At 35.8% G+C, this 26,432-nt stretch overlaps 1 protein-coding gene across 18 annotated transcripts; it reads right to left on the bottom strand.

The window, feature by feature from the left end:
* On the bottom strand, nucleotides 170–25,147 carry LOC105168850 (pre-mRNA-splicing factor ATP-dependent RNA helicase DEAH1). 18 transcript variants are annotated; one of them, XM_011089020.2, is made up of 27 exons: nucleotides 15,013–15,360; nucleotides 14,325–14,420; nucleotides 14,001–14,131; nucleotides 13,719–13,901; nucleotides 13,535–13,606; nucleotides 12,825–12,911; nucleotides 11,912–11,945; nucleotides 11,005–11,059; nucleotides 10,011–10,070; nucleotides 9,837–9,908; nucleotides 8,637–8,700; nucleotides 8,191–8,270; nucleotides 7,977–8,044; nucleotides 7,835–7,892; nucleotides 7,578–7,635; nucleotides 7,422–7,487; nucleotides 6,710–6,778; nucleotides 6,531–6,620; nucleotides 5,397–5,483; nucleotides 4,910–5,025; nucleotides 4,765–4,831; nucleotides 3,138–4,184; nucleotides 2,728–2,790; nucleotides 2,161–2,385; nucleotides 1,423–1,485; nucleotides 1,255–1,327; nucleotides 170–568 (listed from the first exon to the last, which is right to left on the bottom strand). In XM_011089020.2, exons 2-27 carry the CDS (start codon nucleotides 14,413–14,415, stop codon nucleotides 519–521), a joined length of 3,129 nt encoding a protein of 1,042 aa, XP_011087322.1. In that variant the 5' UTR covers nucleotides 14,416–14,420; nucleotides 15,013–15,360; the 3' UTR covers nucleotides 170–518. The 18 variants fall into 18 exon arrangements, 3 of the variants coding, with proteins under 3 accessions (XP_011087322.1, XP_011087325.1, XP_020551258.1); XM_011089023.2 differs by lacking the exons at nucleotides 12,825–12,911; nucleotides 13,535–13,606; nucleotides 13,719–13,901; ... (1 more) ...; nucleotides 14,325–14,420; nucleotides 15,013–15,360 and adding exons at nucleotides 19,241–19,376; nucleotides 19,521–20,280; nucleotides 20,712–20,809; nucleotides 21,401–21,537; XM_020695599.1 differs by lacking the exons at nucleotides 12,825–12,911; nucleotides 13,535–13,606; nucleotides 13,719–13,901; ... (1 more) ...; nucleotides 14,325–14,420; nucleotides 15,013–15,360 and adding exons at nucleotides 19,241–20,280; nucleotides 20,712–20,809; nucleotides 21,401–21,537.

The following is a 26,432-nucleotide window of genomic DNA, read 5'->3' on the forward strand; positions in this document are numbered from 1 at the left end:
CTTTTCATTGATTTCAGACTACAAGATCGTGGGAGGTAAATGTTATTTTTAGTCTAACAAGGGATCTTTTATAATTACAAAACCCCCATAGATAATACTAATGTAAGCTGTTGAAATCAAATTTAAAGTAACCAAAGCAGCTAAGAATTGATGCATTTGCAAAGGAACCTTTGCCTAAGAGACTAATACATTACCTTCTGCAACCCAGTATAATTATACAACAGAGCTGGAAAAATAGAGTTACAAGACATTTAGGTACAAATAACCCTACAAAATTGTATTTACAATTTGTTTTCTGAAATGAAGAGGGCGGCCTTCTCTTTCTGCAAATGCCGTTTCACCAAGGCCTAAACCCGCTTGCTGTAACATGTGATTTCAGACGATGTGAGCAGCCATCAGTCTCAATCCTTAGATGCACGACCCTGGCCGGCCTTTTCTTTCTGCAAATGCCGTTGCACCAAGGCCTAAATCCCCCTGCTGTAACATGTGATTTCAGACGACGTGAGCAGCCATCAGTCTCAATCCTTAGATGCACGACCCTCACCACGAGGCATTTTCTTTGATGCCGCTGCAGAGAAGAGGTCTGTAAGTAAGCTCAGCAGAACAAGCATATTTTTATATATAAGAAATACATTGCTATTTTTGGACCTGGTTGTACTTCATGCATATTAAGAAGACGACCCTCACCACGAGGCATTTTCTTTGATGCCGCTGCAGAGAAGAGGTCTGTAAGTAAGCTCAGCAGAACAAGCATATTTTTATATATAAGAAATACATTGCTATTTTTGGACCTGGGTTGTACTTCATGCATATTAAGAAGTTTGAAAGGTATTCAGCCTAATAGTATACATTTGATGAAAAGTTCACTTAGGATTCAAAGTTTATCTTGGACCGTTGTGATGACATAAGACTGACAAATAGTATATGAGAACACAATCATTTTCATGCTTCATGTAATGCGATCTGACTTTCATTGTGGTGTCTCCAGGAAATATGAACTGTCTCTTTACCAGGAGAAAAAGATCGTTTCATTATGATACGCTAACTGTACTATAACATCTTTACCCTTCCAGAAGCACAAGCACGAGAACCTTTGCACCAGAAACTGAATTTTCTTGCTAACAGCTTTATCACAACTATAATGTATCACAACTGTATATGTTTCAACAATAATTCTAAGCAGCATAATGGAACAAGCAAACATGAACTTGCACACGAACTGACAAGTGACAACAAAGGGGGGGGATTGCTTACTATCTTCCACATCCTTCAACTGGTAATAGTGAGGAGCTATTTCCACCAGCCATTCTGGTTTTAGTTCGGTCACCTGTACGTCAAACTCCACATGTAAGCTACATAACAGCAAGCGCACACATATACACAAAATAGTGAATAAAGTACTGGAAATGTGTAAACTCTTACCTGCCGCATGTACTCCTTAGTTGTTAAAACCAACTCGTGGTAGACAACCCATCTCGGAAGCACCTGAACAAGGAGAAAATAATGTAAGCGACACTGCACCTTTGGCTCAAGTTCTTTCTCACAAATACTTGACTCAGTTAAACATGCATAGAGATTATCTATAGTCTATACATACTGAGATATATATACATATATGGATAAATATATATACCTGAACAAGGAGAAAATTAAGCGACACTGCACATTTGGCTCAAATTCTTTCTCACAAATACTTGACTCAGTTAAACATGCACAGAGATAATCTACTCATATAAATATACACATGCATACATATGACCGCATGCATATATGTTTACATACATACATACATGCATAATACATGTTGATACGTCTGAGGGGCTGAAAAGTGGGTAAGACAATGTATAGAGTAGGAGGAGGGAGCAGAGGCATCTCCTGGGAAGTAGAGGAGGGAGCAAGGGCAGATTCTGGTGGGCAGGGGTCAAGCATGTCCTCTTGTAATCATTTTATCTTTTCATTCGCTAGATGGATTTGAAATCCACTGCTGCTGTAGTCATTTAAGATCCTTAGCTCCAGATTCTTCTTTCCAAATATAAACACACTTATCCTCAAGAAAACAACTCTTAGGTCGGCCCACATCAGAAACAAAATCTTCTAGAAACTTTTGATGCAAGGCAAACAAATATTACCATTAGCTATTTAATGGAAAAATGGTTTCACCTGTGCCAAACCGGAGCTTGGGTGAATATGAACAGTCTGTGGATGTTTGACAGTTCTATATGATCCGTTCTTTTGTAGCTTTGCTGAGTTGGGAAAAAACCCTGAAGTTATGGCTTTCTTTATTGCGTCTAGATCATTTGAATTCGATATCAACTCAATTTCGACCCTTTCCAACAGCCCCTCCAGCTGATCCCTTATATCTCTAGCTCTTTTCATACTCCTGACCTGAAATACAGAAATCGTCGTACTTAAGAATTTAATTTTCGACAAAGGTCAAAGACAACATCTAACTGCTCCACTGCATCTTCCCTCCCTACCCATGATATGAGACCTCATTCTGCAGGAAAATCAATTCACAAGCTACTATGCCAAGAAGTCGTGTTTTTAACGCCATACAGACTCTAAACTATGCGTAGTATGTGATTTATCTAACAGCAATATAAGATCACGTGATTAGAACAACTTAACAACATTATCAGAAGCGACCAGGCCTCTCATTAGCAGCAAATTGATGACCAAAAAGGTGTAGCGCTTTTGGAAAAAGAACACTACATTATCACAACTTACCTGGATATAATTCTCATAGCACCACTGAGTTGAAAAATTGGTTTCCTTCCATGAGCTATACACCTGATGAAGAAACGTTATCAAAGGTCAAAACATTGGAACTTTGGTGTCTTATAAGACCTGCACTAACAAAGTTGCAACTACGAAACTTCTACGACTACTGAAATCATGTTTGATCGGACTCAATAAATTACTTAAACAACACATTTTTTTGTTTCTTAGAGAACAGTTGCATCAGTAGCTCCAAGTGCTCATTTCTCAGTTTCAAGATAACAAATTTGAGTCAATAACTGTTAAGTGTGTAAAACTATTAATAGAAAAGATTAAAACAAATAATATATGTGCATCACATCACAAAATCATACAAATGAATATGAGATGAATCACAGATAAAAACAAAATGCACTAACCTTGAGCAATGCTATATGATCTCCAACATTCCCCATGTGAAAATTCAAGCGGGCATTGTCTGCATGAACTTGCTTGTCCTTAGGACGATAAAAGATTGAGTTTCCAATAGACAGCATTGCAGCAATAGATATGATCTCATCAGAGCACTTGTATTTGTCAGAAGCAACAATCATCTTGGATAACATAGGATCCAGCGGGAATTCAGCCATCCGTCTACCAACTTTTGTCAATTCGCCATGCTTGTTAAGTGCACTCAGAGCATAAAGCAGTTCCAAGGCCTTCAACAGAGCTTCAGATGGTGGAGGGTCCATGAAGTCAAAGTTAAGCAGGTCATTGATGCCAAGGCTCTTGAGAGAAAGCACTACATTTGCCAAATTGGTCCTTTGTATTTCAGGAATAGTATTATCATCTAAGTCGTTATAGTAGTTATAAGCAGTATACAAGCGAAAGCATTTCCCAGGACCTGTTCTTCCAGATCGACCTGCCCGTTGATTAGCTGATGCTTTTGAGATTGGAGTGACCAATAATGATTCCATTCCAGTCCGAGGGTTATAAGACTTCATCTTGACAAAACCCGGATCAATGACATACTTGATCCCATCTATCGTCAATGATGTCTCGGCAATATTTGTTGCCAGGACAACTTTGCGTGCCCCTTCAGGAGTGGGTTCAAATATTTTAGCCTGCAGTTCTGTCGGCAAGTTTGCATAAATAGGACATATGATGAGTTCTGCTATTTTTGTCCCTAACCCTCTAGTCCTATGCTTAAGAATCTCCTCAGCAGTTTCGATCTCCTCCTGTCCAGTTAAAAAAACTAGAATGTCACCATCTCCTGGTGGCTGTGTCACATGAATCTGAAGAGCAGTAACGATAGCAGCATCCAAGTAATCAGCTTCCGGGGCTTTAGTATAATGTATTTCAACAGGAAATCTCCTTCCAGGTATTTTAAAAATTGGAGCAGAATCAAAGTAATCACTAAACTTCTCTGCATCAAGAGTGGCACTCGAAATAAGCAATTTGAGGTCAGGGCGGAACCGAGCAATATCCTATCACGGGAAAGATGGTTAAGTGAGAAAGGTTACAGGTTGTACAATTATAAATGGCTTATGTATAGTTCGACTAATGCGAGCATGAAAGAGATAGCACAACAACCGGTGAAACACTGACGTAAAACAAGTACTGCATATTAACCAAGACAAACATTAGGAAGTAAAGCAGACTCATTGTAAAGAGGGAGAAAACTCTAATTCCAAGTGCACATGCACTCTGCAGTCCTCCTGTTTCCTTTTTCATGTTTCTTCGTTGGCTGCTAATGCAACTCCTCTAATATTTTGCTACGATCTCAGAACATAATTCCTTCTTCCTCCATAAAAAATAAAAACAAATTTATACAGCCAACATCATCCCAATAAGAGAAACAGCACTTCTTAAAGAGGACTCTTCAGCTAGGATTAACAGCTGAAACAAATACTTTTTTCCTAGAGTTATCTTCGGTCTATCCACAAGCCCATCCGCTAGTAAAGTTTATCTATCAGCCAAAAATTCTATCAATAGTTTTAAAAATTCTTGTTTACCGAGGTTGTCCAAAACCAGAAAACATCCAAAGCAAGCGATCCAAAATCTCACCTTAACCAAGCCAAATAGAATGTCCGTGGAGAGAGTTCTTTCATGGGCCTCATCCACCATCACCACACTGAAAATTATAGGACAAATAATTGTTACAACTCACATAGGAAATTATCACACGGTTACTTCTGAAGCTGGCACGCACCTGTAACTTGCAAGGTCAGGTTCTCCAAGGAATTCACGCAACAACATTCCATCAGTCATATATTTTAAAACTGTCTTTTCTGAAGTGCAGTCTTCAAATCGAATAGAATAACCAACCTTAAAAGGGAACAAAGTGCATGAGTTAATACAGCACATTCGGGCAGCTGAAACATGAGATAGAATTTGGAACTGGCAAACAAAACCAAAATGACATGGGGAACACAGGCCATAATAGACACCATTCTAATGTATCAATTGATAGGAAATGAAATCAAATCATGTATTCTTTAATATACAAAGTTGAACCTAATTTTTATGCAATTAAATGCACATGTACAAAACAAGTTAAGTTTCATGGAATTGCCATGATTACTATTCAACAGCTTAAAGCAAAATCTCAACTAAGGAATGTTTTCCCATCATTAGCTGGTTGATAATACAAATAAGCAGCCAACCAAAGAGCAATATGGTAAAAGCAGAAGACATACCTCGTGCCCAAGTTTTACTCCCATTTCTTGAGAAACTCGAGCAGCAACGCTCATAGCAGCAACACGGCGTGGCTGGGTACATCCGATCTGTTGACAGATGATACCAATTTAACAAATTCAAGATCAACTAAACTCAAATACAGAGGTTTTTACTATTCTTAAAATGTTACATTCAATCGCAAAGAATATAAATGGGACATTCAGATCACCAGTATGAATCAAGCAAAACAAATTGATGAAGGTTTCAATATCCTCAAAAGATATGCAAACAATATATGGAAATTAAAGATGGGTGCACCAAGTATTATGTTGCTGAGACTAACAATTGTCAAGGTTTAAAATAAAAGCACCAGCATATGTTCACAAAATACTATTTCGCTGATCAGATATGGTAGTTGCCATTCTAAGAGACCCAAGTAACATTTATTTCCCAATATATGCTTTTCTTAAATGGAATACCTGAAAGTTAGACTTCTCCATATGACAAAGTACAAAAACTAAAACTCCAATCTGTTATGTCAACTAACTTGTTTTGGTGAGAAAATTCATGTACAAGAACTCCTAGGGGATTATACGGTTAATTATGTTATTAAGATGAAGTGTAAAGGCAAAAGCACTTTTTTCCAGTATAAATCAAATAATCATGGGGAAAATTGGAAAATTTAAATAAACATGATCTTCTTAGCATTGCAGGAAAGACGAAGTTGACATACATTTGAGTAGAGAGGCAACAAAGTAGAAACCAAATACATAAAAGGGAACTGTGACTTGCATGCATTCCTCTGGTAATTAAAAAATCAATTTAGCTACTCCATTGAAACACGACGTTTCTAACAGACAAACAAACTTGGATGCAATTTAAACTGTTGACATTGTAATTTTGCTTCAGAATGTGATCAACTATAAAAGCATGTCCATCTGCATCGTAATGAATAATATGAAAATGGTAAAATTAGTAAAACTGCAGCTCCACAAGTTATTGGCCATGCAAATATGAAATTAATACAAGGACAATTTTTGCATATGCCCAGATAAATTCATTTGAATCAAGCAAGACTTAACGCAAAATATGCAAATGGAATTCTTACTCATGATCCGTAAAAGATGAGAATAGGATTGGATAAACCCTTGTACCTTTCCTCGTGCAGTGTACCCTGCCTCATGAAGGTACTGAGGTATCTGCGTAGTTTTGCCAGAACCTGTCTCTCCCACTATTACAAGGACCTATAATATATGAATCAATGAATACGTCATCATGTGTGATAAACAATTACAAGATCAAACACATGAAACTGAAAATGAAATTGTCAAACCTGATGATCATTAACAGCTTGAAGCAACTCATCCCTATAAGGATAGACTGGCAGAGTCTTTCTGTCATTCTGAAAATCGAAGGACCAACAGAAAGGTCAATACCACATAGCACAACATTAATCAGACATAAGCCAAGAACAATTTACAAATGTCCCATTTGAAAGGTCCTTTAAATTCAGAACGTTAAATATGTCCTTTTCTTATTCCCCAATTTTCTGATAGAACTGTTTCTTAGTGGCATTCCAACTTTCTTGTAAAACTTCATCAACGTATATACATGAGAAAGCTTTTGTTGTGGTTCTCGGAGTCTGTCATAAAAAGGAAGAAAAAGTTTAAAAATGTAAGTTCTTGATCGTGGAATTTGTTGTTTCTTCTGTTGTTACCAAAACCAAAAAGTATTGCTAGCTCTTAATTACATGAAGTGAATTTTATTTCATTCTTCATCAGTTATAAGAAATTGCTTTTTTTTTTCTATTGAAAGGAGATACATCCAGCAGCAAATCAATGCCAGATGTAGAGCGGGCAATAAGGTTTCAAACAGGCTTGCTTCATGTAATCAACCCGACCATTTAGCCAACTTCTTCTGCAATCAAATCATTACTTTTAATGCCAAATATCAGATTTGAGGAGCTAATGTTCCTAAACATGTTTATACTCACAAATCTGGAATTGAAGTAGAATTCCGAAAAGCAGGATGCTAGAAGTACAAACCTGGAGTTTTTCGAATGCTGTTTTGGCAGCAGACACCTCTGGAGCTTCTGTTAACTCTTGCTCAACCTGCAGAACAAGATGAAGTTATTATCAAGTAAAGTTGCCTCAACCACTTTCAAGGACATCATATTGTGTTGTGCACAGAGTTGTACATACATTAACACCATCCATAACTGTTGCCTTTATAAACTCTATTTGGTCTTCAAACACAAACCTACACAAAGAATTAAAAAATAATAATAATAAGAGGAGCACCCAGCCATCAATGAGTTTTCCTACCCAAAAGTAGATAAGCAAGCTTGTACAGTGCTGTTATAGGCTCATGTTGTTCATTTTCAGGAGGTAGGAGGGGTGGTTCAGGTGGTGTATGCAAATCTCATCTAAGATAAGTGCGCTATGAACTATAAACTTACTCATAATCATCATGTTTTTGCTTTTTATCCTTAGATCCAAACTTGAGTGTTGCTTTACCTGAAATGTGATGGTCATATGATTAGTAATTCAAGACTATAAGTTGACAATTAAAAAGAAAGTGACAAATGACTCGAGAATTACCAATCTGATGCTCCTCCCATGCCTCTTGTTCAGCAAAGGGATTCATTTTTTCTTCTGCAGCAGGATCCCTGGAAGATGCAAGGCAAGTCAAAGAACTTTCCTGTATATCTTACTTAACGTCTCGCTTGTGCTCACGACTGTGTACTTGAGTTTCAATGGTAGTATTAGGCTATTGCTTCTAGAGACATATAGTGCCCTACATCTTGAAACGAACCTGTAACGCTGCAATGCCACAGCAAATCTCTTTTCTTGATTTACACCACCTTCCTGATCATATGCTTCAGGCATCCTATACTGCAACCAAAAACAACAAAATCGAGAAATGTTCTAAGTAATCAACTAAAAGCAAGTGAAATTTATTATCATGACAAAAAATATAGTTAATAGGATTTAACTACAGCCAATCAAAACTCAAAATAAAATACCCACTAGAGCCCTTAGCTGCAACTCTAACTTTACACACAATAATCAAATATTGGAAAATCAAAGTGTATACGTCGCATACCATACATGTGTAAATATTATATCAAATGTGTACATACAACTGGGGCAATATACAATTCCATGCAAGTGAAGAGAACAGCCAGTCGGGACAGAGAGTTAACAAATGGTTGGTAAAAATAACACTTAAAAACATATATTTGATGAAAAATTAATCACCTCATTTGTATAATCAGACTCTTCTGTCCTCTTCTTGACGAGTTCGTATATTTCTCTCTTATACCTGCCAAAATCAAAGATTTCTGATATCAGTCGTACATTCCTCTATGTAAATGATGGAGCAACAATGTAAACATCACCAATTTTTATCATAAACAAGTATGCAGAAGTGGGGCATCAAGTTTGAGTTTAAGAACTGATACAGTTGCATTGAAATTCAGAGAGAAGTTCTGCCATTAACAGCACAGTCACTTCAGGAGGTAAAACTTAACAAGTCCATGTCATGAGCTAATTGAAATGGTAAACTACAACCTAATCTCCTGCAAACTGAACTGGGAAGAATACCAAACAGCAGAGTATTATACATGAACATGGTAGCTGAAAGAGTCGCCGAGGAAGGTAAATAGATTATAAAATGTTTGGATATAAAATTGGTGAACTTCAGCACATATTCACCTGATCATGGACAGCAAACATGCTTAAAGATCATCTAATTGACATTTTTTACTATTGAAAAGCCTGAGCAATTCCTAAATCTTCCCTTCACATTCAGACTTAGCAAATGTTTTTACTTAGGCAGGACTTCAAAAGGGGAAGCGGCAAGAAATATAAAAGAATAGTGTGAGCTAGACAATAAAAGTGTTAATTACATGTGGAGTAGTACATTTACATGCATGCAACTGTACTGTACAGTTTCATGTTTTACCTACATTTAGCCTGGCACAGTTAGATTTTGAATATTAACACAGCTTCCTGGTATTCATAGAAAGAGTAAACAAACATTAGGAGCACAAACCGCATGTTTTTAATGCGATAATCTGTTATCCAGAAATAAGAAGATAAAACAATTATATAGATGATAACTAATTATGTCATCTCATAAAATGGGTAAATGCGAAATTACTTGCTTTTTTCCCGCTGTTTTGTTTTTGTTGACTAAATTGATATGTTGTCATCTTTGAAAGTTGCGACAATGCATAATTGCCTTGTCTTTTCACTGTTTCGCTTAAGAAAATAAATTGATTACATCAAAGCAATCTCTAGAGAAATAAGACACCAAAACACATCCTTCGCATCATAGCATCAACAACAGCAAAGCAAATATTACTCGTGAAACTCCAAGAATAACAACCGATGGAAATGTTTGTGATAACTAAAGAATTCTTGATATCAATGAAATTTGATTGAACATAAATCTACCTCAGCTCACGGTACTCTGCTTCAGTCAGCTTCACACCTTCGAATAAGTATTGCTCGTCTTCGATATCATCTCTTGATTATCCCAAAAAGAATAGAAATGTATAAAGAACAATTCAGTGAAACAAGAATAATTACATCCACTTTCAAATGAAACCAACATCTTAACATCATTACCTAAGCTCTTCTAACTTCTTTTGCTCCCTTTTCTTCAAATACTCTTGCCTTGAGACTTTCCTGATACAGAGGAGAAGATAATGTAAGTGAATAAGCCAATAGGAAAAAGACTGGTCTTGTACAAATAACACATCTTATGCAGGTCCTGAAGATATTAGACTGCAATCAGGTTTATAATGGTATGCTGGGCCAATTAAATGCTCCAAGACATTTTGGCACCAGAAGCTTCATAGCTAAGCAGTGCCCAAAAGTATTCAGTGTATACCTTCGGATCATATTCTATCTAAACATGACATTTCCATTGACTTAGACCATTTATTGTACAAGATCATCCTGGGATTTTCTCTTGGGGCATACGTCATTGATGTGCCCCCTTGAACTTGATGGTCAAATAATGAAACGAAATTACAAATGCCACCAATTCTATAAATATGGAGAAAGTAAGTGCTTGTTTGCATTGAAACACAAAAACAAAACATAACATTATTATCTGAAAGAGAATCAAAAAAGAATTGCATCTGGCAGAGAAGAAAGAATGCAGTAATAGATATCAAGCTATGGCCAAAATAGTGAACACTCTAGAGTGCATCACAAAATGCTGTTGGGTTTGTCAACCATGATCAAAGTTTCTATTTTTCTTTGAACTCAAGTTCCATTCCAGATGGGGAACATCAAATTGATATATATTGGAAATCTGCATCGATACTTTATATCATACATAAGTGAAGAATTTCCTGGAAATTGGTCAGCGTTGCCAAACAAATGAAAGAGAAATAATATTCCCAAATTGCAGGTACAACCTGAAAAAGGAGTAAAACTATCATTCTAGAAACCTCAATCATCAGAAATCTTCATAGGCCAATAGTTTCTAATTTGGTGGTCGAGAGTTGAAATTTCAGTGAATCCCTATAAGCTCAACAAGTTGTACATCAGAAGCAAGACCATCATTACCTAGAAGAGAATAGAATATTGTTAAGACAATGATATAACAAACCTTAATGTGCCAATGCCATCATTCTCCAAAACGTTGGATCGCCGAATTGCCTCTTCTGCAAGGTGTGCACCAAGATAAATAGAGTCAATCCATGTGCTCTGGTAAGTATGTCATTAAGAGAACAAAACAAAAGATTAACAACATTTACACTATACACTCATGCACTTACAGAGGTCCCATCAGTTTTCAAATAAGACATGTTAATTACCGGTGTCGCTCAAACTTTAAAAACAAAACAACTTTTTTTTGTAAAAATTAGTACATCTTAAGGAGGAACTACATGGAGTTTCTTTCTGCATTTGTGTGTATGGAGGGCTGTAATTCTTTTGTGTTAGAAGGAAAGAAACAGACGAGTGCACACACACTTGGCCTCTCCCTTCTACCACATTTCATGCATGTGCACACATCTAGAAAGAAGTCACAACTACCTTAATTCTGAAATACCACCACCAGCCTATCACCCATATCACCTTATTCCAGTTTACATAGCAGGTTCACCTACTGCTTGACAATATATATACACATGGGCTTTCATGAATTTTAATTATCAATATTTAGGCATTTACCACACTGAAGGAACTTTCACTAACTGCGGTTATAATAAAAGAGACTCCACAGTCCATAGAAGCTAATAAGCAGTCACCAAAAAAGATGACAAGGACAAAACATGTATCCAGGAGATTCAATAGCTAAATAGTCAATATGGCATGTACCAGCATCTGCATAATAAATTGGGTCCTCCTGGTGGATGCATACACCCTAGTAAACGCTTGATATTTGGACATTTTGATGGAAAGGTTTGAATATTATATTGTTGCTTAATCACTGCATATACAAAACACAGATTCCACACACGTGTGTATATATTTAAAAAAAACATAATGATCATACAAATTAGATTGTTTACCTTCTTCCTTCTTTGTTAACTTCTGATCTGTCAACTGTACAAAGATAAAAACAGAAGAAGAATGAGTTGAACAGTTTAAGAAAGCAAGTTTCAAAAATTCTTGGACACTGCCACAAGTCTAAGCACAAAACCAAAAACTTATTAAGGAGTTCGTATTAAAGACAAAGAGCATAAAGAAACAAAATACTTGCAGGCAGGTACTTGTTAAAATGTATCAGCCAACACAGACTAGGAATATATTGGGGAAGGCATAAGACAATGGTGGTAAGAAAACTTAAAAGCCAAAACATTTTAAGTTCACATAAATATGTTAGACAAACTTCCTATGTTAAGCAAAACATGCAGATATTAACTATCTGGCTGTGACCCATGCCATACTTTTAATATGCAGCAACAGGCTAATGAATAAGTTTATATCTTTAAACATTCAAAAGGTTTTAATTTATTATATAGGTATTGTGTACCTGAGCCACAGCTATAAAGACAAAAGGATCCAAGTATGGGGATCCAAAATTTTCCATTTGTTCTACGTAAATGTCAACGAGAAATATTTGCACAGCATTTCTAAGATGCATGATTTTCTTTGTTATACAATAGAAACTAACAAATAAATGCACAACCAGTTATAAACGAGAAGCTCTTGAATGAGTGCTGATAGCATTTGAATTATGGCAAATTCAGAATACTTCGATTGTACCCAATCGATGCATGTAAAAAAATTGAATCAGTTCAAAACACAGTGGACTATTTGCATGTTTAGTTAAGTAAATAAGTGTATGTGCTTGGTAGCACAGAAATGAATCTCCACCTAACTGCATGCCTGAAACAGCATAATAATGATCATTTAAAGGGGAAGCATAGCAGCAGATCTACAAAGAATGAAACAAAGTGAAAATAATTCATTTATCTGTACCTTCCTGGTTCCTGCTGCATCACGTTCTTTCATATGACGCTCTAACTCCTCCCTTTCTCTCTGGTCACGCAGTCTTTCTTCTTCTGACTGTAACCAGAAAAGGTTGCACGCAGTATTAAAGAACTAAGAAATGAAGATTACAAAAATAATTGAAGAAAGGGAAAACACAAAAACTTGTATAGAGCAAAGAAGTATAGTGAAAAAGAAAAGAGATGGGAGGCTTCCACTGAGAGAATTGAAATAGATGAAGCATAAGCATGACTATGATGATAAAAGAACCAGCAGAAACCTACATCAAGTGTTATAGGATGGCCTATATAAAAAGCATCATCTCTCAGATGCAGATGAATAGTGCGACTGCACTGGGCAGCTCCTCAACATGGCTTAAGCATTTGTCAGTAAATTGGCTGCTGTGCCACTAACTTGACAAGGCCCGGATTCTAATGAGTCCTTCACTCCTTCGATCTATAATATTGTGACTTGCATGATCAAGTACTCAAAAGTAAGTTTTCATTTGATTATCTAAAAACAATCCATGAGTGCTCTACGTGGATGTCACTATTTTTGCAGATGGAGCAATTATACATCAAAAGCAAGGTCATGGTCAAAGTCAATGCCTAACACATGGCACGACAACGTAAATAGAGATCAGATAAAAAGAATAATCCAAAAACAAGCCAACATTGCAGAATAAAGCTTTAATATAGTACCTCAGAATCATCATTTTCGTCATGGGAAGTCCGGCTTTTTACTCGTCTTTCTTGCGCTCCTTTTTTCACTACCTACATCATCAAATTCAGTAAAACTAAAGCATCTTATAAATACAAGAAGATCTGATGCCGTAACGTACTCATCCATAAACCATCATCTATAGATGAAAGTACAAGCATGTACCTCTTCATCTATGTCATCCTCAGTTTCACTTCTTTTCCTGAACTTCTTGCTTCTAGTTTCCTCCTTTTTGGTCAATGAAACAACAGGAACCATGTCGTCACTCCCATCATCTGCCTCCAAAATTTTGTAGGTCTTTTGTTTCCGTGCAAGTATTGCCGCCTCCCTTTCTTGTTGTTGATATAGCTGATAAACAAGTGTAATTACGGATGCTAGTATCGTATTAGTGTTTCACAAAATAAATGATTACAGGTAATTTTATGTGAGAGGATTAGCAACACTCACATTTGGCCCAGAAGTCTTATGCTCTACTCTAGCAAAAATTTCTTTGGCAAACACGAACGTTTCAGCAGAGGATGGGATTCCCAAGTCAACAAGTTGATTTACAATCTCAGAGTGAGATGAAGCTTTCTTAGCTGCGTCGTTATAGCAACAATAGATCAGACTTAACCATTAAAGAAACTGCGAACATACAGTTGCTACAACTTGAGTTATTCTAACTACTACAGTACTAACCATATGCAAATATGTACTTTACAGGCATATAGACAAAAACCACAAATGTGTATGCTGTATATTAAGAAACTTAAGTATTCAAAACCAACTTACACAGTGTTATCACATATTGAACAACAGTAGGCTGGGAGTAGCCCAGGAGGGACATCAATTTATCAGAAACCCATGTCTTCAAATCACCCATTTTCACTGCATTGACAGAAAAATGAAGGTTATGTAAGCTCATTCCACATACTAAGTATTATTAACAGTGAAAGTGTATCATTGTATTACTTCCGGGACTACTTCATTCAAATGCATAAGGTATTTCAAATATAGCTAAACTTTCTTCTTAATTTAAGTAAAAAGAAGGGATTCACAATGCATGTAAACTGAACATTAATCATAATGCGAGGACATCCAAGCTTCCGGTGTTCTACAAACTACATGTCGAGTTCCAGAACACATTGTTTACATAGGTTATTGGGCGTGTGCATCAATCAGTTAGAAACACGCAATCAACCAAAAATTAAACGCCGGATGCCTGTAGAGCTCATAATCAAGTAATCATTTTAGGGTTCTCGATACTGTGATTTGTATCATAGCAATTAAAGCTTAAAAGGCCAAAATAACTACAAGGATTTCGATGTTTGTATAATCTTCAGTTTCGTTAGAAAATAAGAAACTAAAATGGGAAACGCAAAACCAAGTCAATTGATTGAACATAGTTTCAGTTCTCGCGGCAAAGCAATAAACAAAAACTAAAATACGAAAAAATAAAGAAACTTCATTTACGAAATACCTCTGAAGAGTTAAAGAAGCGAAGCTGTGCACCGCCGAGGATGTTAAGACAGAAAGAACCTTGCGGTGACAAAGACAGCGGCGGAGATTTTGGTGCTTCTGAGTGTTAGGGGTGGGGGGCAGATCAAGGTCCAGGGGAGTAGAACCGGGTGGCAGACGGGCGATGGTGACAAGGCTGTGTGGGAGAGAGGCGGAGACTAGATAACGGCGGCGGGTAGCGAGCAGTAGGAAGCAGAACGGACGGAGAGAATCGAGAGAAAAATTTGGTGAGGAAATAGATTTATGTGTTCTTCAATTGTAATAAATTGGTAACTCTATAATCTAAATCAATCCACCATTTCATAGTACCCAAAGATTCTCACATCCTTACTAATTATATAAACAGATACCTTCTTTTTGTTTAAAAATTGTTATTGAATCTTTTGGTTATGTCGTAACTTATTTTTACGTGTATATAATAAATAATTTTTTATATTTTAAAATATATTATAATAATAATAAATAATTTATTAATTAATATAAAATTTTAAAAATTGAATGCGTTAGCATCTTATTAGTTGGAGACTATTTTTTCAGCTAGTCAAATTTGCATTATTATAATACTTAATATATTTAATTTTTCTTTCAAAGCAGGCTAAAAGAAAATTATTTATAATTTGTTTTGTAAATATTTAAATCTATGTGTCTCAAATCACATATTTATTAGAATGATATATCTACATATATCGATTTTATTTTATTTTATTTTACTTGATGTTATGTATTTAAATTGACCAAAATACGTAATTTGAAAGAGGCCAAATATTTAGTAGGACTCTAGCTTATAACAACTTGTAATTTCAAAGTACTTATTTACCGTAAATGAAATAATTTTTTTTCAACATTTTGATTATGATTTAAACTATTAAACTTTTAATTTTCATAATTACTACCTTCTTCTATTGATATTCACCTTTTTTAAAAAATATATATTAAATTATTGTTGGTTCTAACATTTACTTGTTTGACCCGATATTAATTTTCGATAAATATTACTTATTACTTAATAAAATACCTAAAATATAATAACAGAAAACAAAATTTTATATACCAACATTGTTTAGACATAATGCATCATAGTATCAAGTGATGACAACTCTTATCAATATTAATATCAAATATTTATATCTAATCAATAATTATTTCTAAAATAAAAAAACAACTATTATTAAAAACTTATAGACTTATCGCCATCAAGTTTGGCCAATTAAGCTAAACCTTATTGGTCAGGCATGCTATTTATTAAGGCCCAAAACATTATAATAGCTATCGCGATTAACAAAATATGGATCTACTAAAATGCTCTAATTATATCTATTTTCCACAAATAACAATTCTCTTTGATTAATTAGTTCTGTCAATATTAATTTTTTTCATACATACTTAAAATGAATTCATTGTATCAGTTTTAAAAATCGTCATTCATTTTATGTTCCATTTCTTTTGTATAACAAAGATTTAAATTACACATGCGCAGCGAAAGTGCTTGGACAGACCGGCCGAAAGGACTTTCTCAAGGCTTTGATTGGATATGTTTTGGACATAATTCTTGTAAAACACACAATTGAGAGTAAATCCCTTACAGTGTGATGCACCCAGCTAGGTTGACAACGCAAGAACGCTTCTAAGAGTAGAGCATGCCTCTGAAGCTGGGGAACAAATGCAACGTCGCAAGTATTTGAATCAGTTAAGGTAATACAGACCTCACATTCATGTTGATGTTTTGTCTTAGAGATTGATAGTCATATATTTACAACATACATTGTCAAGAACTAGGTGAAAAGTGAAAACACTTTCTTGGGTGCTTTTCCGAGTGAAAACACAGATAAAGATGCTAAAGATGAGATCATGAACAGGATTTCATGTATGTTGAAAGCAAACAACTGTAATTTTTGTATGAAGTCAGGTTCCGTTCAAACATACATTGAACTGAAAGCTTTGTAGGGTGTTGCCAAGAGCAGAAGTGTCGTTTACAAATACTTTTTGTCTCCGTCTACAAGTGAAGATAAGGAGACAGAAGGCTAAGTTGAATTAGCCCTCCAGTGCTGATGCTCCAGAAATAATTTCTATCGATTCGCGAGTAATGGATGGATGCTTCACAAATTCTGATAGTTACCACAGAAACTAATCAATTAGTTGATGAGAAGATTTAATTATGTTACAACAAAATAATACATAAAAAACCGAGTAATTGTTTCTAATATATCTTTTGATTCACAGGTCTACCATTAACCATATATGACATTGATTTGCAACGGAACTCCACCAAAAGTAGCTATGTCTCTTCCTTCGGGAAATTCTTGAATATAACTTCAACGTGCCAAACAGGTTATAGCTCGTTTGTTTATGTTCATGAGCTTAAAAAATGTTGACACCCAGTATGCTTACTCAGCTGTAGTTGTAGGTCAGAAGCAAGAACCTAGAATGGGATATAGTATTGTTATTTTCAATGATATGACAAACCTCAACGTATCAACGCCATCATTCTCCAAAGCGTTGGATCTCCAAATAGTCTCTTCTGCAAGATGATGCACCAAGATAAATTGAGTCCACCCATGCGCTCTGGTAAGTATGCCATTAACAGAAGAAAACAAAACATCAACAGAACTTCCATTATACACTTACATAATTACAGACGTCACATTACTTTTTCTGAGATTAACTACAGGTCCCATCAGTTTCCCAAATAAGACATCTGAATGAACATATCACTCAAATTATTATTCAAACAAAAAAAATCTCTTTTTTTTTCTTTTTTGTTGGTAAAAGAGTAGTATATCTTAAAGAGGAACTACATGGTTTTCCTTTCTACATTTTGTGTGTATGGAGGGCTGTAATTCTTCTGTATCAGAAGGAAGGAAACAGATTACTGCCGACATGCCTTCTACCACCATTCAAGCATGTGCACACATATCTAGTAAGCAGTCACAAACCTACCTCAGTTCTAAAATACCACCACCAGCCTAATACCAACACCACCCTCTTTTTAAATTTAGAAGTTAGGGGGCCAGGGCCTCGTCATGTCTTATAGCAGGTGTGCCCACTGCTTGAGAATATATATAGACATGGGCTTTCATGTTTCAATTACCAATATTTAGGCATTTACCACACTGATGGAGCTTTTGAATACTGAGGTTATGATGAAAAGACTCCAGACTCCACAGATATAATAACTCTCACCGGAAAAGATGACAAGGAGAAAACACATGTGCAGGAGATTCACTAGCTAAATTGTCAATATGACATGCATCAGCATCTGCATAATAAATTGGGTCCTCTTGATGGATGTATAAATATATATATATTTAGAAAAAGATGTAATGCATCATATAAATTAGATCTTTTACCTTCTTCCTTCACTGTTAACTTATGATCTGCAACTGCACAAAGCGAGAAACAAAATTTACAGGCACTGCCGCGAGTATGATCATAAGCACAATAAAACCAAAAACTTATTAAGGAAAGACAGAGCAGAAAGAAACAAAATACCTGCAGGCAGGTACTTATTAAAATGTATCAGCCGACACAGACTAGTAATATATTGGGGAAGGCATCAGATGATTGTGGTAAGAAAACTTAAAAGCCAAAGCATTTTAAGACTCACGAGGATATGTTAGACAAATACTTTGTACGTTAAGGAAATGCATAAATTTTAATTATCTGGGCTGTGACCCACGCCATACCTTTGGTATTTAGCTACAGGCTTATGAATAAGTTTATATCTTTAAACATTCTAAATGTTTGATTTCTAATGTAGATATTCTGGTACTCAGGTCGCAGCTCTAAAGACAAAAGATCGAAGTATGGGATCCAAAATTTTCCATTTGTTCTAAGTCAAAGAAAAATACTTGGACAGTATTTATAAGATGCGTGATTTTCTTTGTTATACGATAGAAACTAACACATAAATGCACAACTAGTTAAAAATGCGAATCCCTTGAGTGGTTCTGATATCACTTGAATTATGGCAAGTTGAGAATACCTCTACTTTGGTCAATTGTTGCATGTTAAAAAATTGAATCAGTTCAAATCACAGTGGTTTCCATTTGCATATGCAGTTAGGTAATACAGAAGTGAATCTCCAGCTAACTGCATGCTTGAAAACAGCAAAATAATGATTATTTAAAGGGGAAACCCAGCAGAGATCCACAAAGACAAGAAACAAAGTGAAACTAATTCATTATCTATACCTTCCTGGTTCCTGCTGCATCACGTTCTCTGACATGACACTCCAACTCCTCCCTTTCTCTCTGGTCACGCAGTCTTTCTTCTTCTGACCGTAACCAGAAAGGTTGCATGTAGTATTAAAGAACCATGAATGAAAGACTACAAAAATAAATGAAGAAAGGTGAAACAAAAAGAAGTACACAGCAAAGAAGTATATGGAAAAAGAAAGAGGGATGGACTCTTCCACTGAGAATAGAAATACAATGAAGCATAAGCATGAATATGATGATAAAAGAACCATACCTACATCAACTGCAACATGACGGCCAATATAAAAGGCATCCAGTCTCAGATGCAGGCGAATAGTGTGACTGCCCCTGGGCAGCTCCGACTTGTGAACATGGCTAAAGCATTTTTCAGTAAGTTGGCTGTTGAGCAACTAAGTTGACAAGGCCAGGGCCCTAATATTAGTCCTTTGATCTATATATCTTATTACTTGCATGATCAAGTACTCAGAAAGAATTTTCCATGTGATTCTTTCATAAAGATTCCATGCGTGCTTGCATGAGTGTCTTTAATTTTGCAGATGGAACAATTATACATCAAAAGCAAGGCAAACTCAATGCCTAAACACATCGACCAATGACGTAAATAGGGAACATATGAAAAGAACAAACCAAAGTTTTCATACATATATAATAGTAACTCAGAACCATCATATTTTTCATTGGAAGTCCGGCTTTTTACTCGTTTTTCTTGCCCTCGATTTTTTACTACCTACACCATCATATTTAGTAAAACTAAAGCATCTCATAAATACAAGAAGATCTGATGCAGAATCTTACCATAAAAAACCAAAAAAGATTCTGCAGATGAGAGTACAAGCATGAGTACCTCATCATCCATGTTATCCTCAGTTTCAACTTTTTTTTTCCTGAACTTCTTGTTTCGAGTTTCCTCCTTTTTAAGCAATGGAGCAACAGGAACCATATAATCACCCTCATCATCTGCCTCCAAAAACTTGTAGGTCTTTTGTTTCCGTGCAAGTACTGCCACTTCCTTTCTTGTTGTGCATACAGATGACAAACAAGTATAATTATCGATGCTAGTATTATATTAGTGTTTGAAAATAAATGATTGCATGTAGATTGATGTGAGAAGATTAGCGATGCTCTCATTTGGCCCTGAAGTCTTATGCACTACTCTAGCAACAATTCTTTGGCAAAAACGCGAATTCTTCAGCAGGGAATGAGATTCTCAAGTCTACCAGTTTATTTACAATTTCAGAAGGACTTAGCTGCGTCAATGTAGCAACAAAGAACAAGACTTAAACATTAAAGAAAATGTAATTAATATTATCCAATTGCTACAGCTTGAGTTATTCTAACTTTGGTGCTAGCCATATGCAAATATGTACTTTACAGACATATAGACAGATACCACAAATGTGTATGCTGTATATTAAGAAGACTTAAGCATTCAACACCAACTTACAGAATGTTATCACATATTGGACAAAGTTGGGCTGGGATTAGCCCAAATTAGGGTCATTAATTTATCAGAAACCCATGTCTTCAAATCACCCTTTTTCACTGCATTGACAGAAAAAATGAAAGTCCTGTAAGCTCACTCCATATATTAAGTATGTAGAAAAACACAATCTAACAAAAAGTAAAAGTTGGAACCTGTAAAGCTCATAATCAAGGAACCTTACATAGTTTAGGGTTCTCAATACCATGATTTTTATCATAGCAATTAAAGCTCAAAGGCCAAAGTAACTAGTTAGGATTTCGAGGTTTATATAGTTTTTCAGTTTCCTTAGAAAAAAAGAAAGGAAAATGGAAAATCAAGTCAATTGATTGAATATGAGAATTGCACCAAAATAGGTTTCACTTCTCACAGCAAAGCAAGAAACAAATTCTAAAATCCCGGGGGGGCGGGGCGGGGGGGGGGGCTATATTAAGTACTTGTTTTTCTCCTTGTGATACAATATGCAATACTTTTCATTATTATCTTGCAAAGGATACACCTTCACCTGCTCAGAAGAAAATTCTGTCTCCAACATAATCAAATTGGACGAATATGCTAATATTCTTATGTAAATGGCAAGAAGCTTCAATGAAAAGTTTAATCCAGATGGTCTCTTTACAGAAATTTTCAAAACCATAGGGTAGCAAAACTACCTGAATTCATCACACTTCCAAGAGAAGGATCTGCTATTCATTAAAATCCAAATTCTGTTGCGTATGCCCATAACTTCTCTTTGACTTCACTTCAGCAATTGACGTCAACAGTCTGAGAGAGTGTACAAAAATCACCAATAATCTTTACATGAACACAAGCCATGGCGAAAGTGGTGGAAGCGGTTGATATCACGAACTACAATTTCTTGATTCATGGTGCCAGAGACGAACTTCATAAATTCATGACAGTCCCCACAGATACGAAGGTTCTTGAAGATTCTAATTTTACCACTACTTAATTTGCTTATTAGAGCAAAACCTAAAGCTAACCTTTCACTATGATGGAAAAGGTTATCTCTTTTTTCCTTGTCTGTTACATTATGAAGCACATACTTTGTGTTAGGCACATACCCTGCTTCAGAAACTCTCTTTTCCAAGTCCTCCAACTTCTGATGGATATCCGACAGTCTTGGATGTGATGCATCCTGAGATAAGAAAACATGAACTTGGGCGTCAACCTCAACCCAGCTGCACCCAGGTTCCTTTTTTATGCCCTTACTGGTCATTAATGCCCTAACTTTAGAAACATCATTCCACCTCCCTCTGCTAGCATACAGATTTGATAACAAAATGTAGTTCGAATCTGTTTCGGGATTGATTTGAAAAAGTTCCTGAGCAGCTATTTCACCCAATTCCAAATTTCCGTGGACTCTACATGCCCCAAGAACATTCTCCCAGATCAGAGCATTTGGTGTTAGCTCCATATGCTCGATTAGGCTTTCAACCTCATCGAATTTGCCTGCTCTACCTAGTATATCAACCAAGCAAGCATAGTGCTCAATAATCGGAGTAATTCCATAAGATTCACTCATCGAGTAAAAATGCTTTCTTCCTTCTTCAACTAATCCCATGTGGCTGCATGCAGAAAGAATGCCTACGAAAGTAACTACATCAGGCAACACTCCTGTGTTCACCATTTTCCTAAATGCTTGAAGAGCCTTATCAGCCTCCCCATGTTGAGAATATGCACATATAATTGTATTCCAAAGGACGGTATCACCTGAATGCATGTCATAAAACAATGTTTCTGCATCATCAATGCATCCACATTTGCCATACATATCAACAAGTGAACTGGCTACAAACATATCAGCTGACTGCCCACTCTTAATTGCCAGGGAATGCAACTGTCGCCCATTCTCAAGGCTTGCAATCCCAGAGCAACCCCTCAAACAGCTAGCTAGCGTAAACTCGTTAGGAATAACACCTTCTCTCCGCATCTGATTGAAATAATGAGCAGCCTTTTCTCCTTGATTAGTCTGTGAATAACCTGAAATGATAACTGTCCAAGCGAAGACATCTCTCTCCATTAATCTGCTAAAAATTGCTTCCACATCTTCCATGCACCCACACTTAGCATACATGTCAAGTAAAGCAGTTCCGACATAGCCATTATTGATAGAGTTATCTTTAATTATGTGAGTATGTACTTGTTTCCCATATTCAATATTCAAGAAGCTTGAGCAAGACCTCAGCGTGCTAATGAATGTGTACATATTTGGCCTAAAACCTTCTGTAAGCATCTGCCTAAAAGTCCTGATTCCTTGATCAGAAGTTTCATCATGGAATCCAGATAGAAGGGCATTCCATGAAACCACATCTCGATTAGTCATTTTACTGAAGATATGGTACCCATCATAAATAGATTGAAATTTCATATACATTCCAATCAGTGCATTACTTACCAAATCATCAGATTCAAAGCCAAATTTGTGAGCACAGGCATGAATGCTTTGACCATAACGCAGGTCACCCAAATCAGTGGCAGCACTAACAAGACTGGAGAGGGTAAACTGATTGGGCGTCATATCAGTACACCTCATTAAGCGGAAGAATTTGGCTGCTTCTTCCTTTAGACCCTGCTGATCAAGTACACTGATAATCGAACTCCATGCAACTATATCAGGACTTTTAATCATCTCAAACACTTTAAGGGCATCATTAGCTACTCCACATTTAGAATACATATTAACCAGGCTGCACGTGACAAAATCATCAGGTTCACCCCCAATCTTGATCGCTATTGAATGGACTGCCTGGCCAGCTCTAAAAGCACCAGAGCTAGCAATTCCTTTTAAAACAATAGATAATGTGTAATTACTAAACCTCATCTCTGGCTCTGTCATTTTGGAAAACAATTGCAAGACTGCCTCTCCGTCTCCCTCCTGTGCATAACCATTAAGCAAAGTATTCCACATTACAGCATTTTTCTCAGGCATCATACGAAAAACATCAACCGCGTATTCCATCTCCCCACATTTGGAGTAAAGATCTATTAAAGCAGCACCAACATAAACATCTGAAAGACAACCAATCTTAACCACCTCCCCATGCAATTGTTTTCCAAACTCCAAATCCAACGACATTGAAGATCCCTTCAGAACAGTGGCAAAAGTAAACTCATTAGCTCTCACATCCTCCCTCCTCATCTCATAGAACAACTCAACACTTTCAACCCCATACCCTTGAGCTACAAAACCTGATATCAGAGCAGTCCATGACACCACATCTTTCAACGGCATTTGGTCAAATACGTGGTACGAAGATTCCAAAGCCCCACACTTTGCATAAAAATTAATCAAAGAAACCCATAAGTGCATATCAGGCTCTATTCCACTTTTAATGATACGGCAATGTATCACTTTACCTTTATTCAAATACATTTCAGCTGCGCAATTTCTCAGCACTTCTGAATACGATTTAAGCCTATTAATGTCACTCACACTTTCTGAACCTCCTCTCAGCCTTCTACTTCTTTCCACTCCTTGATTAACTGAAACCTGTAAGTAACAACTCTGTGATTCTTTTGACGCTTGCCAAGGTAGTATCTTTTCTCGGTTTCTTCTATAACTAAACTCCCGACTGGGCTTTTCTGTAGTCCTTAGAGCGGCAGTAGAAAAGGAAGACCGGGAACCAAACGAATAGAAGAGATGGTTATTAGTCAAGGAAAACGCAGAACACCTTCCGGGAACTCCAGGAAAAGTTGATAAAATACCACGGAATACTGTTTGGGGTCGGTTGCGCATCTGTGAAGAGGCAAAATGGCATCCCATTAGCTTGGTTAGAAGATAGAAAATAAAGAGCTGCGCTATTTCATACCACTCGTCAAGTACCGGACAGTTATGAAGCTGTCGCCGCGGATTGTGGAACGCAGCGGTGTTGCAAGGCATGAACTTCTGTGGAAAGGGAAATAATTAAATTACTCTATCTACACTGTTTATCGACCTTAGCAGTCCGCATACTCTAATATCTACGTAAGCAAACCAAATTCCTCATCAATAAAACACCAACAGTTTTCAAATATCTACTAGCAAATTCTCCGCGTACAGAATAAAAGAAACATAGCCTATAATCCCGTAATGCTCAAACTCGCAATTCTCGCAGCAAACCAAGAAACACAGAAGCTAAAATACGAGACGAAACTTTATTTTGCGAATGCCCACAAGAGGTAAAGGAACAAAGCTTCAGGTTGACAGCAAAAGGCACCACGAAGACCGGGATGTAGACAGAGAGAAGGTTGAGGTGAGAGAAACAGCGGCAGCTGGATGCAGTTGGTGGAGAATGGAGGTGGCGGTGCGGCGGCGATGGCACTGTAAACGGAGGGGACAGCCTCCGCCTCTGAGATTTTTAGTTATGAATTTGGTTTTCCCCGTTTGTTATCCCTTTGGACTTAATTCTTTAGCCTCTCTTTACAAATTAAAATTACCTATAAATAACACTAATTCAAAAAATAATAACCATTGTAGCACATCGTTGCTACGTATATATATAAATATTTTTTTTATATTTTAAAATATATTATAAATAAAAATAAAAATTATATACTAATATATCACATTTTCCAAATAAATAAATAAAAATAAACCAACTCACGACTATTATCAGTACAATAGGAAAAATAATTATAAGAATGTTACAAATTGTCGTTTCTGAGTAAAGTATAGTGGTTTTGTTCAACTCTCTCGATATGAAAACATCAAAACAAAAAATAGAATATATTCTATTGATATTTTTTAAGTTAGATCTAAATACATAATAAACACTTTTTAAGGTAGATTTAACTGACACTTTTTGAGGGGGGTGTACCTGTAATTTATCTATACTAATATAAAAAAAATGGGTTTTATACTCATAAATGGTAGTTAATGACATTGTCGCACTAATTTTTTATAAAAATAAAAATGTCCTTAAACTAATAAGATAATTAACTTATTTAACTTTTCAAATTATATTTAATTAATAAATTAGTTTTCTTTTTTTCTTTTTAATATAATGTAGTGATTTGTCTATATTGCTCTTATCTAAAATCTATTTTAAAGTGTGAAAATTTATTTATTATATACATATAGAAACGACGTGTCACAACAGCTAGTCTTATAAAAGATAAAAGGTGTTTGTGTATTTAAATTTATTTTTAAAATGTGTCAGTGTAATTTACCTTAAAAAATAAGGGTATTACGGATAGAAGAGCTATTTTTAGGGGAACTAAACTTCAATTTTCTTCTAATCACCTAAATAAAATGTAAATGTATTCTTTAATATATGCAAAAACTTTCTGTTGTTTCTATTCTAAAATGGTGTAAAAAAATAATTAGAATTACACACTTATGGTAGTGGAAATATTAATATCATTTTTAAGATAATAATTAACAAAATAGAAAAATTCCCATGTTGAGAATCATACATTTACATTAGCATATTTCATATATATACATAATTTAAAGGGATAATTAAATTCCACTCCCCGTAAGTTTTGTATAATTATACGTAAACCATATGTGGTTTGAGAAATTATACCTAATATCTTTGAGGTTTACTTTCATCTAACAAATAAGTCATTTCATTAGTCAAAATTATTATTACTGACTTCTTATAACCTTAACAATTTTATTTTATCCACTAGTTTACATTTTGAATAACATTCAATATGTAATAAGATGTAAAATATCTTATAAAATGTATGAATTTATTA

This window comes from Sesamum indicum, linkage group LG8 (genome assembly GCF_000512975.1).
Source record: "Sesamum indicum cultivar Zhongzhi No. 13 linkage group LG8, S_indicum_v1.0, whole genome shotgun sequence".
Classification (NCBI taxonomy): domain Eukaryota; kingdom Viridiplantae; phylum Streptophyta; class Magnoliopsida; order Lamiales; family Pedaliaceae; genus Sesamum; species Sesamum indicum.